The following is a 13,799-nucleotide window of genomic DNA, read 5'->3' as shown; positions in this document are numbered from 1 at the left end:
GCGTCTAGGGTCTTTGGTGCATCGGTCCCCTCAACTGCGAGGGTTCGTGTCCTGCAACAGGATCCACGCTGTCAGCTTGCAACCCGGCTCAGCGTTCAGGGTTGCCATGTCGCTTTTGGCGGGGTTAGCGTTTTGCTGCTCTTTGGTCCTGGTCCTGCTGCTGGTCTCGGCGGTCACTGGGGTTTAGCGCTTCTTGGGATGCCTGTCTTGGTTGGTTTCCTTTTGTCCCATTCTGGTGGGTCTGAGTGTCCCTGCGTTTGTCCTCGACTGTCGTTCCCGGGTCAGGGTGCTTTGTGTTGTGTTGTGCACTGCCAGGGCCTCGATGCTCCGGGGGAGCCGTTTCCAGGGCTCGGTTCCTTGGCCCTGTTTTCGGCTTCTGTCAGTCTGTGGGGCTCCCTCAGTTCGGCGTCGGGTCATGTGCCGTGTCTGTGGTGTGTTTTCCTTTGCGGAGACCTCGCCTGTCCCTCTCAGGTGTTGCTCTTGTTCTCTGTGGGGGCGGTTTCATGAAGTTTCGCTCCTTTTGGCATGTTTTTGGGCACGCTGGAGGTGAGCCTGCTGTTCTCCTGCACCTGGGCAGGTTGGGGCAGTCGCATTCCGTCTTCTGGGCCTTAAGTCGGGGTTATTTGTCTCCCTGGTCGGCTGTTTGTTGGTTTGTGTGATGGAGCTTGTTCCTTGCTCGCACTGCGGGCTCGTCTCTCACTGGGCTGCCTTGTGTGGTTGTTCCGGTGAATGTTTTCCGTTGCGGGTGGGGGGGTGCTTGTTTATGGGTGCCTCCCCTCCATTATGCTGCGGTTCTCCTCCCCTGTGGCCCTGTTCCTTTTGACGGCTGTCCGTTTGTTGGCGTGCTGTGGCCGGGTTGACTTTTTTTGGCCCGTGTGTCCAGTGTTTTTTCATCTAGCCCCCCCGGTGTTGCCGGTCTGTGGGCACCTGGTCTCTTCTGCTCTCGGACCTGACCTGGCCTTGGCGTTCCCTGTGTCTCTGTGGTGGTGCTCTGGGCCCCTATTCCTCCTGTTGGCCTCGGTGGGTCTCTGCCAGTTGCTTCTCCTGGAGGGTGTGCCTGAGTGGCTGTGGTGCTGGTTGTTGTCTCTGTCATCCTGCTGCTGTCCTGGCTCTCGTGGTTCCGTTCCGGGTCGCTTTGCCTGCAATTCGGCTTGGCTCTTCTTGACGCTGGTTGTCTGCTGGCCCTTACGTTAGGGCGGATTGCTGGGTTCCTTGGCTGTGTCCTGTGCCTCAGCGTTGCTGGTCCTGGCCTCCGGTGTTTTGCCTGTAGCCTTTGCTCCCTGGGGTCGGCTTCTCTCTTGGTTGGGGTTGTCCGCCTGGGTTTCCGGTTGGGGTTGTTTCCTCTTTTTCTGCTTCCCCGGGCTGCTGACGGGCGCTGTGGTGCTGGTCTGGCATCCTTTCTGGGTCTGTCCCCCTTGCCGGTGTGCTTTGGGGGGCCTTGGTCGGCCCTCTCTGGTCCCCGCTGCTGTGTGGGGTTCTGGATGCTTCGCCTACTCTAGTGCCTAGGTTGCTTCTGGCTTCCCCTGGGGTGTCTTGTGTTTGGCATCTTGGCTGGTGGCTGTGCTTCTGCCTTAGGCCTTTCCTCCCTGCTTCCTCTGGCCTCATCTGGTGTCAGTGGTGCTTCTGGGTGGGCATTGTTTGTTGCCTGGTTGGATTTCTGGGTTCTGTTGGCCTCCGCTGGGTCTCTTCTGGCCTGCGGTGTTCTTCTCTGGCTTGGTTCGCTGTGGAGGGGGGTGCTTGTCCCTGCCCTTTCTGGTGCTTCGTTTTGGCCGGGGTTGTGTCTTAGCTTTTCCCTGTACTCGTGTTGTTCCGGGGGCCGTGTTTCGGTCTCTCCTGGTCTGCTGGCTTGCAGCTGCTTCTGCTTGGCCTTCGGCGGTGACTCCTTGTGGTTGCCTGTTATCTTCGGCCTTCCTCCCTATTGGCTCCGGTTCTTGGCTGGTCTGCTGGTTTCCTTTTGGTTAGTCCTGCTTGGAGTTGCCTGGTTGCGTTCTTGCTGCTGTCCTGCGCTGCCTGCTGGGGCTGTGTTGGGGGTTCATTGTGTGGCCTGCCACTTCTTTTGCTGGTGTGTTTTCTACCTGTAGGGTGGCTAATCCTTCTGCTGTCGGGTTCTGGTCCTTGCGGGTGTTGTGTGCTCCTGCCGTTGTGGCCTCTTGACTCTGGCTGTGCCTGTTTGGGTCTGTCGGCCGCTCCTGTTTTTCCCCTACTCTGGGGATTTTGTTTGGGTGACGCCGGAGCTGATTGCTCTCTGGCATGTGCTCTTCTGGGGCCTTCCCTTCTTTGGCCTTCCCCCCGGTTCTGGGTTGGGCCTTTGGGTCCTTCTGGTCGGACAGGTTGCTCGGCTTTGGCTTTGGCTTCCTGGCTGCAGTGTCTCTGTTGCCGTTTTCTGCCCTGGGGGGTCCTCCCCTGCTCGGGCCCTACCTTGGGCCATGCTGGGCTGTGGGGTTTGGTTTGTTGTGCTTTCCGCCCTGGCTTCTGTTGCTTCTGTGGTAGGGATTTTTTTGGGTGTTACCTCTCCCCTAGTGGGTTGGGGTTTCCGTGCTGTGTCGTTTGGGCCTGTCCCGCTTATTTGGGGCCTTTCTGGGTTGTTGGCCCTCGGTCTTTTCTGGCCTTTATGTTTATTTATTTGCCTCTGCCTTCTGCTTGGGCTCTTTTGGGGGCATCTCTACCTAGCCTGTCTCTGGTTGGGCTTGTCTGCTGCTGGTGTTGGCTCCCCTTCCTCTGGTCTTGGGTTCTCTGGGTCATTTGCCCGTTCCATTGCATTCCTTCTCTGTTTGGGGTGTGCCTTCTTGGGGCTGTGGCTTCCTGCTCCGGTTTTGCCGGTTTGCGGTTGAGGTGTTCTGCTGGGGCAGTGTTCTTGGGTTCATGTGTTCCTCTTGTTCCCTTTTCTTCTTTGTTTTCCCGGGCTGCATTGGTTGCCCTTGTCGGTTCCTGCTGTTCGGGCTTCCTGGCGGTTCTGGTTCCCTTGGTGCCTTGTTTCCTGGTCGGTTTTTCGCCCTGTGGGGTTCTGGTCCCTGCTGGGTCTGCTCCCTTCTGGCTCTTGGGACCTGGTGGGTTGGCTTCCGGGTGTTTGTTGCTCTTTCCCCGGTGCCTTGGCTTTCCCTCTTTCCCTGTCCGTGAGCTCTGTCTCGCCTTCCGGGCTGGGTGATGTTGAGCTGTCGGCTGGTGCTGCCCCCTTTACTTTCTTTTTTCTCTTGGGGCCTGGTGCTCTTCTGTGCGGTTCTGGGGGTTTGTCTTCTGGTCCCTCTGGGGCCGGGTCGTTTGTTCTGGCGTGGGTTCTCTGTGCCTGGGTGTGGCTTCTGTTGCCCGGGTCTGGCTTGCTGGCCTGGTGGTTCTTGGCCTTCCTCTTTGGGTGGCCTCCTCACTGTTTTGTTCTTTCTTGCCTTGATCGGCTTGTGTGTCCGTGCTCTCCCCTTCTCAGGTTGGCTGTGGGGTGTTCCTGCTGTGGGCTGGTTGGCCTCCGCCGGTTGTCGGACTGGTCTTCTGGCTGTTCTCCCGTTGTTTTGTTGGGTGTGTCCCGGCTTGGTAGGGCTCCCTCACGACTGGGTGCTCTGCCTGGGATTTTCACCGGTTCTGCCTGCTGCTTCCTGCGGTGGTTGCCTTGGTTTGGTTTCCTGGGTTGGCTTCTGTTTTGTTTGGGAAGGCCGGCTTTTCTGCTTTGGTATTCTCCAATTAGTAATGAATGGGACGAGGACATAAGGGACCTGGGGGTAATGCTCTATTACTTACTGGTAATCTTCATTACTCCGGGTCCCGTTGTCCTTGTCCCACTCATACGTCCGCCCTCCCTCCCAGACGGCCTTCCTGTTGTGGGCTTTGTTGTTCAGGCGGAATGCTGGGTAAGTACCCCTTATGTACTCCTGGTGCGAGGGGCGGGGTTAGTGTCCCAGCATTCTTCTGATCTTTTTTTTCTGTCGGGAGATGGTTATCTCCAATTAGTAATGAATGGGACGAGGACAACGGGACCCGGAGTAATGAAGATTACCGGTAAGTAATAGAGCAATCTCTGCTGGTTAGACACGAGCACATAGAAAATCGAGTCTGGCATACATGAGGCCTTATCCTTTCACGAGTCCGGGTTTCCATTGTTGAGATCTTGGCCCAGCTATGCTTACAAACACCCCCTTACAATTCTAGTTTGGTAATCAAATCCTTATCTTTTTCGCTCCCAGCTATCATCTTCCACTATGATCTCCAGCACTTCCTCAGAGACATCTAATAGCGTTATGGCGATCCTTTCCCTGAGGAATTCTGCTTGCAATTATATATTTTTAGCAAGCGTAAAACACAATTTGCAGGTTTCACTGAAATAATTCTATTGCTTGCTACTGAAATTTCGATTACCATGTAATTTAGTATGACAAGTTTTCACACAATGTCGTTTTGAGAGGGTGGCCATTTTCTTTTATTTTGCTGGGTTATTCGCCATGTCTTTTGGAATACACAATATCACATTTCTCAATCAATTATGTCTAGCTTTCATCCACTGGCCATCAGTATTCTGCAAAGCAAAAGGTCGGACCAATTAGTGTTAGTCGCCGGCAAGCGATATACATTACGGTGAAGTAGCTGCATGGAACAGTCTAGAATAGAGTATGTCCACAGCAGGCTCATTTCCGCATAGCGGGAAATATGTACTTGTCTAAGAGGCTATGCGCTTTTGTCTTAGCCATCATTATAAACATCTACTTATCTAGATTAAACATGTTACTCTTATCCTAGTTATCCCTAGTTATCTATGCTTTGCTAGAGAGTTTTACTTAAAAATAAGCACATGTCCAAGTCAGTCAGGATGTTTTTATTCCTGAATATTTCTTTAGTATAAAAACACTCAAGAAAAAATAAAACCTTTGTAGCTACGATGTGTACAATACAACCCCCTTAGGAGCAGTGATGTAGGAGATTCTTCTAGGCAGAACAATACACGTTATTAGACATCATCTATAAGTTACTTCAGGACCTGAACTGCAGAACTCTAGTGACAGGGAACTAGCCCACACAGGTCACTGCCTTTAGGAGTAAGGATGAAAGGATTACCCCAGAGAAAAATATTGCCTGAAGCAGGTATTACTCCAGGGTAGGTGTTGGGATGCATAGATGATCCTATTTTATGGAGTCTTCCAGCAAAGAGCGAGTGAAGAAGTAACCCTTCAGAAGGGCAATTTCTGCAGGAATTGGGCTGTAGCACGTCCCCCACAATATTTTGTGTAGAGCAACTCTGATACTTACAGGTAGTGGCACACTGTCCCTTCCCAGAAAGGAAAGGATTTGGTCTCAGAGTACAGCCGCGTGCAGGAGTGGGGCACCTTTTTACAGACTGAAAGCAAAGAAGAGAACAGGAGTTACACATATTCAATTAACACCTGTTATTTACAGCACGAAAATTCAGCAAAAGCTATATACAATTTAGGTTTCCGCAAAAAGAAACCTGCTCGAATTGACACCCCCATAATACATACTAACAGTTTGCTGTGAAGAATAACATGCACCTTACATGAACACGAGGGAAATTGCTTTTGGGCATGCATGCACTAACGTGAGAATATTACATGAAAATTAGAACCATATTTACGTTGGGTTTTTGAAAGAACGAGAAATAGTGCATGACTAGGCCGCAAATTTACATCTTTTCGCATTTTGCTTTAAAAATAACGAATAATACTGCTTTCTGCAAAAGCTTCTGCTAGGAAAACCATAACAGGGAATAGTGCAAAGGTGGGTGGTAAAACAGTGAAAAGTGCATTTCTGTATAATTAATGAATGTTTATGTTTCTTTTGCCATTAGTGAGCCGAAATGAGCCGCCATTATTCTTAAGTTAGCCGGATAGAGGAGGGGTTGGAAGAATGAGCGAAAGTGAACACATGACCTAAACAGACGGAAGCGCTGAGCACCGCAGAGAAAGGGAACAGGTTCAAGGCTGTACTGCACAGAGTGTATTTGATCGCCTGCCAAAAAATGAGACTAGCCGTGGGATCCAAGACCACTTCCGCGGACATAGTGAAAGAAGCCCAATGAGAATATATGTGAATGTAACAGATATTGTAATAAAGGAACGAGTCAGAATTGATGTAATGGGAATGGATGTTATACAATGAGTTCTACAAATGATGAATGGGAACCTGGTGGTGTGTCTGATATGGGACAGACATGTAGGTTTTAGGGTATAACTGGGGTGCCTTTAGGGGTGTGGTTTAGCCTTAGCCTGAGCGCGTCTTTCCAGATAGCTGTTTGAGAGGGGCGATGCGTCGTTGTTCATCGGTTTGCAGAGAGGCCTAGCTATTCCTGTCCTTGTCCCGCTCCTGGGTCCTGAATCTTTGTTCCCTGACTCTAGTTCAAGGGACCCCCACCAGCTCTTCGGCCAAGGGGGTGGTATTTCACAGATCCTTTGGGTTTGTATGATTCTGACTCGTACTTTGCATAATTATTTGCAAATGTATTTTTGTCTCTGAAACTTATGTCTCTTCATCTATCCACTCCGATGAAGGTATATTGTTTTCGCATTATTTTGCTGAAACTGATGTCTCTTAATCTATCCACTCCTTTATGCGCACTATTGAATTGATGATGTGACTGACACTATTTGCATATGCTGATGTTGTTCTCTCTCTCTTGTGAATTTCACTGTTTGCACTGTGACTGTATGCGGATGAGCATAATATATTTTATTGAATATGAGATAAAGCTTTATTAATCTTACCAAGAGTCTGTGATTATTTAGCTGACCAGATAGTTAGTTAGATAACGTGCTATCATTACCATCAACTGTTCAACTAATTGGTCTATCGACCGAGAGGAAAGAAAGTTGATGAATAGGTTTAGTTATGTATCTAGAAATGTTATAACCTGTTAAAGATTAATTTTACGTCATTAAAACTTGACCCCCAGCGCATCAGGGATTTGGGTGAATGTGTATGGGCCATTTGTGTGATCGAGTATTGATCCCTGATTAGGTGTCGCGCTGGATCAGTTTTCTGGTAGCAGAGGACGGTTTAATTATTGATTAGTTTGGTAATGATTATTGATTATATGTTCTTAACATGAAAAGTTAGTGTAGTGTTCTATGTTGTCTGGAAGTTCAGGTACGGAGCTACCTGAGGAATCCCAGGAATGGAAATTAGCCTGAAATAGGCAGAAGAAGAGTGTGGATAAAGAAATCACACTGCAGAGGTACTTTGTCTGTTGTAATAATACAGAAGCTACGGAGGGCTGTAGGTGTTATTTGAGGGTCTATTTCGTATAAAAGTAGAGTGATTGAAATAGCGAAGGGTCCACTTTCGAAACTCTGGCCTTATTCCCAGGGGAGTACCAAGACCTCTTTTCACACCAAAAAGTCCTCTTGCGAAACTTTGGCCTTACCCCCAGAGGAGTACCAAGTCCACCTGTAGCTTGTTTGAAAGGTAAAATAGCGCTGGCCGTTGTTTTATTTGAAGTGAAGGAATTTCTCTTTGAAAAGTGAAAACTATCTCTTTATTTAGTGGAACAGATAAGGTAGCATTGTTTTGTGTCGTTACTAACAGAAATTTTGATTGAGAAAACTTTAGAAAAATATTGCCGTATTATTTTGTATAGGGAGGGTCAGTAGCAGGAGTAATACTGACGTCAGAAAAAGCCGCGCTGGCATTGGTCAGGTAGCGGGCGTGTACTAAGCTCTGATTGGTTGGTTGGTGTGAGCCGCGCTGGTATTGGTTGAGATAGAAGATACGTAGAGAGCCTTGATTGGACGGTTGGTGCGAGTCGTGCTGGTATTGGACGAGAACTGCCAAATAGAATAAATAGAATTACGGAAAGGTTTCCTTGTTTTTTTGGGGGGGATATATTAGCGTAGAAAGTCAGACAAAGGAAGCTGCTTAAGAAAATAAAGAATTTCTTTAAAAAGGATAAACCAATTGTGACTAGAGAGGGAATTCCTATTCCAACTCCAAGAACGCCTGCTTCGTTTATGATGTTAGAACGAGGATACCATACATGTATGTGGTTAGAGAATTGGATAGAATATACAAAGGATGATGGTGTTATAGCTTTTCCACAGTATGGTACGTTTAATTTAAGGATATTGTAGAATTTGAGAAATCGGATAAATTCACTAGAGCTGAATCCCAGACTTGCACAGTATGAAGCCTTAGAGGAATGGGAAGTTGAGGCATTTGAAAGAGAGAAATATAGAGGTAACAGAAGATATAGAAATATGATGTTTGGATATCCCTTTGAAAGTAGGGAAGATAAGATGAAAAGATGGAGGAGAAATGTGATAACGTAAGGTTTGTACCCAGTTTTAGTTGCTGACGATCAGACAGGAGGCAAATGTAAGGAGAAAAAGAAAAATATAGAGACTTCAAGTCTAAGAGGTGATTCAAACGATTCGGATGATGAGTTATTAGAGGACATTATGACCAAAAGACCTCTGCCATACCAAGAAAGTCCGAGTGAGGTGACTCCAAGTGTCCCACATTTGGGAACCCCATTGACTCCACAAGTTACGGAAATAGCTAGAGTAGTACGAGAAAATGAAATGAATTTGATGAATAAGGCGAGAGAAGAGCAGGTTAAAAAAATAAATCAGTTAAATCTGACTGCAGAAGCATTAACGGTACTGGTAACAATTGGTCCAGTTGTCCCATTATATAAAGAAAAACAGAATGTATCAAAAGTACATACGTTAGCAGTTCCAAGGAGTAGCGTCAGGAGCTAGATGGTGACTGTAGCAGATGAAGAGGGACAGATTGACACGACTACTAAACTGTTACATCTTCCGGTTTGAGAGATGATAACAGAAATCCCTAGCCCTAGAAGAAGTATACAAATAGATCCAAGGAGAATAGGGCCGAACGTCATTTCAACGACAGAGAGTTCAGCAGGTCCTTCACCAGAGGAATTAAATGACTGGATAAAGGGAATGGAAAGACGAAAACCGCAACCACAGAGCATAAATGTGAGCCAATTGAAAGTAGATCTGGAAGAGATGATTATTGGTACTATAAATCCAGACAGATTAGGGACTTATCGAGATGATAAACTGTTGTTTTTGTGTAAAAGCATTACCTGGAGAGCGAGGAATTTACATGAGAAAATAATAGAAGCTGCTAGTGAGTATGGAATAGAAATAGAAAAGTCGAAGGGTTGCAAAAATCATACAGATTGGCCTTAACAGATAAGGATTTAGAGAGTTTGAATGCATCTGGAAAAAGATTGCAGATAAAAGAGTTGATGAACATCTTGAAAAAATGGGGAGATGTAGATCAATGGAAAAATAGATGGACGAGAAAGAAGGAAGAAGCAGCTAGTAAAGGGGTAACAATGTTTCCGTTGAAAGAGACTGAACAAGTTGCAAGGGCGTATCTGATGAGAGAGGTTCCAGGTGGTGGATATGTTCATGTTCCATGGTCAAGGCAGGACATATTACCTTTCACGAATGATTTTCGCTGGTTAAGAGAGAAACCAGTTGAGTGGTACAAACAGGTAGAGAGGTTTGTGAAAGTTTCAAAGGTTTTGCTAAAGAATCTAGACGGATTGTTTGACATTGTTGTTCCAGCTGAATCATGTACAGAGTGTAAAATCACTGTTGATTGGCCAAAAGAAGAATATCCTATAGACCCTAATACAGGTGCACCATCTGAGCAGGTGATGAAAAAGTATAATCAGGTAATCACGTTTTTAAAGGGAAAAAGTTCCCCTAAGGAAACAGATTGGGTCAAGATTGACAGAACGACCCAGGAACCAAAAGAGTCAGTACATGCTTACTATGAAAGATTGTTGCAGGTATTTACACAGTATAGTGGGTTTGAGGATATTGGAGACAGATATGGGACATTTTGTGTATCGGATTGAAACCAGAGATTAGTAATATGATTCAACAGAATTTGATTTGTTGGCAAAGTAAAACAATTGATGGAATTTTAAGGTATGCAAAGTATTGTAGTAATGACATTGAATCAAGACATAAAAAGTTAAAAGAGAATATGATGTGGGCACAAGTAAAGGTGGCAGAACAGCAAGAGACGAACAATAATCAGATGAATGGTCCGAATCAAAATGGTCAAGTACCCAGTGGAGGTAGAGGAAGAGGTCAAATGAGTAAGGAAGAGGCTAGGAAGAGATTCCTTTGTCATGCGTGCGAAAAGTTTGGACATTGGAAGAACGAGTGTAGATCTGCTCAAAAGAATATTGTGGTAAATCAAAATTTAAATCCACAGATGCAGAATGAGGTGGGTGTGAAACTACAGAAGCAGCAGGTAGTTACTCCACTGTTACAGGTGCCACAAGCTCCCATGCCAAATAATGTGAATGCTCAGGGGCAGAGGTACAGTGCAAACACTGAATTTCACGGAGGTGACCAAAGTGGTAAGAATCAAAGAGTGCAAAGGGTTCCACAATACTGGTTGCAGTGCAATGAGAGTGATTCAGACTCATCTCAATGACGGTGCCTGATGGGGAGGAAGAGTGCGTACTTGGCGCATCCTTGGCGGTAGATCAGTCAGGTCCATTTGTTGATGGAAAAGTGGAAGGTAATGATATTACTTTTCTAGTGGACACTGGTGCTACTCGTTCTACTGTGAGAGCAGCAGAAATTCCAAACCTACCCCTCTCAGGAGAAACTATCCAAGTTGTAGGAGTCTCAAATAAACATATGAGGACACCAGTCACAAATCCAATAGAAGTTCATATTGGAAATTTCAGAGACATGCATCGTTTTGTGGTATGTAACTCGAGTCCAGTAAATCTCTTCGGCATAGATTTATTGTGTAAAATGAACTGCACCATATATTGTACACCAGATGGTATTGCATTTCAGACACCTAATGAGGATGTCCAATTTAAGATGATGCTAGCAAAGCAAGGGACAGAAGTGGATGAGTTGTTTTCACTTTTCACAGAAGAAAATCTGCCTGAAGAATTAAAGAGTGCAGTAAGGTCGGATGTATGGGATTTTACAGGAAAGGAGATTGGTCTAATGACAAATGTAGACCCGATTCAAATTACAGTGAAAGAGGGTGCTGTGTAGTGTATCCAAACACACCCCAATACAAAATGAGACCAGAAGTGATTAGTAGTCTCACCTGTAATTGATCAAATGATTGAACAGGGAATCCTGAAAGAAAAATTGAGCAGTCCTTGTAATTCGCCTATTATAGGTATCAAGAAGCCCAGTGGGAAATACAGGATAGTGCAGGATTTAAGAAAGATAAATAAAATGGTAGTGCCTTGTTGTCCAGTAGTGCCAAATCTCGCAGTAATCCTTTATCATATTCCCTGTGATGCTGAATGGTACACAGTGATTGATTTGTGCCAAGCATTTTTCTCGATTCCTTTACATCTGGAAAGCCAATATCTTTTTGCGTTCTGGTTCGGAGACTGGGTTTTGTCATGGTGCCGAGTTCCTCAAGGGTACACAGAGAGTCCTTCAATCTTTAATAAGATCTTGAAAAAATGTCTGGAGACTTTAGCCATGCCAGGTAATTCAGTTTTGGTTCAATATATTGATGACCTGTTAGTGGCATCAAAGACAAAAGAGACATGTGTGACAGATAACAGTTGCCTTATTGAACCATTTGGCCGAAGGAGGACACAAAGAGACACCAGCAAAACTACAATTTTGTAAGCAGGGAGTGCAGTACCTAGGACACAAAATAGAAAAGGGAGTCAGAAAAGTGACACCAGAGAGAATTAATGTGATTAAACAAATGAACCCGCCAAAAACACAGAAAGAAGTTCGAATGTATTTGGGAATGGTTGGATACTGTAGGCAGTGGATCAGTGGTTTCTCACTGATTGCAAAACCTCTACAGAGGTTGACACGAAAAAATGTGAAGGATCCGATTGTGTTGGATGATGAAAGTATGGAAGCTTTTACAAAATTGAGACGCAGTCTTTATCGAGCACCTGCATTGGGAATGCCAGATGATGCAAAGGAGTTTGCGTTGTACTGCTGTGAAAGAGATGGGTGTGCACTTTCAGTTTTAACTCAGAAACATGGAATGGCACGACGTCCAGTAGCATATTTTTTTGCTACTTTGGATTCAGTGGCTGCAGCATTACCAGGCTGTTTGAAAAAAGTAGCTGTCACTTGTGTGAGTTTGGAACAGAGTGAAGCGATTGTGATGGGCTATCCAGTCAAGGTGTATGTGCCACATTCAGTTGAGATCCTGTTAGCTCGCACCAGGACACAGTACATGACCTCTAGTCGGCTGACTAAGTACGAAAGAGTGATTTTGGGTGCTAAAAATGTGACTGTGGTGAGGTGCACGACTGTAAATCTGGCAACCCTATTGCTGAATTCATATTGTGAGGAAGTGAGAGAGGAGGCAGATCACGATTATTTGGATGTGACTGAATTGTGCACAAACCCAGGCCAGACATAGAAGACGTCCCATTGGAAGAATCAGATTGCGAAATGTTTCTGGACGGGTCTTGTCTAAGAAACGAGATGGGTGAACTATGCTCTGCCTATGCTGTTTGCACCATAGAGGGAGTTCTAGAAGCATCCTGTTTAAAAGGGGTAAACTCTACCCAAATTGCTGAATTGATAGCTCTAATTGGAGCATGCAAAATTGTCAAAAGCCTGAGGGCAACCATATTTACTGATAGTCAATATGGGTTTGGGGTTGTCCATGATTTTGGACAGCTATGGATGCAGAGGGGATTTCTGACTTCTTCAAGTTCCCCTATTAGAAACATCAAAACTGTAAAAGAATTATTGGATGCTTTACAAATGCCCAAAAGAATTGCAGTGGTCAAATGTGCCGCACATAAATCAGGAGATGATTATGTGACGAAGGGCAACAGCTATGCCGACCAAGTAGCACGTTTCTGTGCACGAAATTTAATGGCCCTAAACAGAGGGATTGAAAGGGAAAATACCAATTGCCATCTTATGTTCACATCTTCATATGAAACCTGGGATGAGGTTAGACAGCTGCAGGTGATGAGGAAAAATAAATTTGGAGAAATTCAGGCTGTAGAAAGAGAGTGGAAGACGAAGTGTGAGTTCATATAGACAAAAGACCAGTCATGCCAGACAGTTTACTATCCCACATGGCCAGCGTGTACCATGGAATTGCGCATGTTGGAAGAGATGCAATGATCAGATTTCAAGCAGTCCTGGCATAACCTAAAGTTCAGGGTCATTGCAGAGAGCCTTTGCCGGAGGTGCGCCACCTCTCAGCAGCAAAATCCAGGCAGAAAGACAGTTGTTAGTTGGGGATGAATTGGAAAAGCAGCTGGTCCATTCACCCCACTCCTGTTGGACTTCATAGAGCTACCCCCCTGTAATGGGCTGAAGTATGTGTTGGTTGTTGTCTGCTTGTTTTCTCGCTGGGGGGAAGCCTATCCAACGAGAAGGAATGACAGTTTAAGTGTTGCAAAGCTTCTTCTAAGAGAGCTGATTCCTAGATATGGATTTCCAGTCACTTTAGAAACAGATAGAGGAACACACTTCAACAATGAGATAATTCGGATGATTTGTGCAGCATTGCAAATTGAACAAAAGCTGCATTGTGCCTATCGACCTGAAGCATCTGGAGTGGTTGAACAGATTAATGGCACCATAAAAACTAGTTTAGGAAAGGTGTGTGCATCCACAGCACTGAAATGGCCTCATGCTTTACCCCTTGTATTGATGAGTCCCAGAAGCATCCCTGACAAAAAGACGGGTTTGAGTCCTCATGAAATCCTAATGGGAAGAGCAATGAGACAAGCATACATACCAGCGAAAAAAACTGATGAATATATCTGATGATCTAGTGTTTGACTATTGCAGAGGATTGGCTGATCTGGTGTGTTCCGTGTCTCATCAGGTTGGAGAAAA

The 13,799-nt window shown here is 45.7% G+C and overlaps 1 protein-coding gene across 5 annotated transcripts in view; it reads right to left on the bottom strand.

Moving 5' to 3' along the window:
- The window catches only part of SNED1 (sushi, nidogen and EGF like domains 1), a 3,096,442-nt gene that overhangs the window by 224,186 nt on the left and 2,858,457 nt on the right, over positions 1-13,799 (bottom strand). For all 5 annotated transcript variants that reach the window (XM_085634426.1, XM_085634427.1, XM_085634428.1 and 2 more), the window contains one exon: positions 5,227-5,314. In XM_085634426.1, coding sequence (XP_085490552.1) covers positions 5,227-5,314 — 88 coding nt within the window. The remainder of the gene's footprint in view (positions 1-5,226; positions 5,315-13,799) is intronic.

Source organism: Triturus cristatus, chromosome 11 (genome assembly GCF_964204655.1).
Source record: "Triturus cristatus chromosome 11, aTriCri1.1, whole genome shotgun sequence".
NCBI classification, from domain to species: domain Eukaryota; kingdom Metazoa; phylum Chordata; class Amphibia; order Caudata; family Salamandridae; genus Triturus; species Triturus cristatus.
This window is presented reverse-complemented; position numbering and strand designations above follow the sequence as displayed.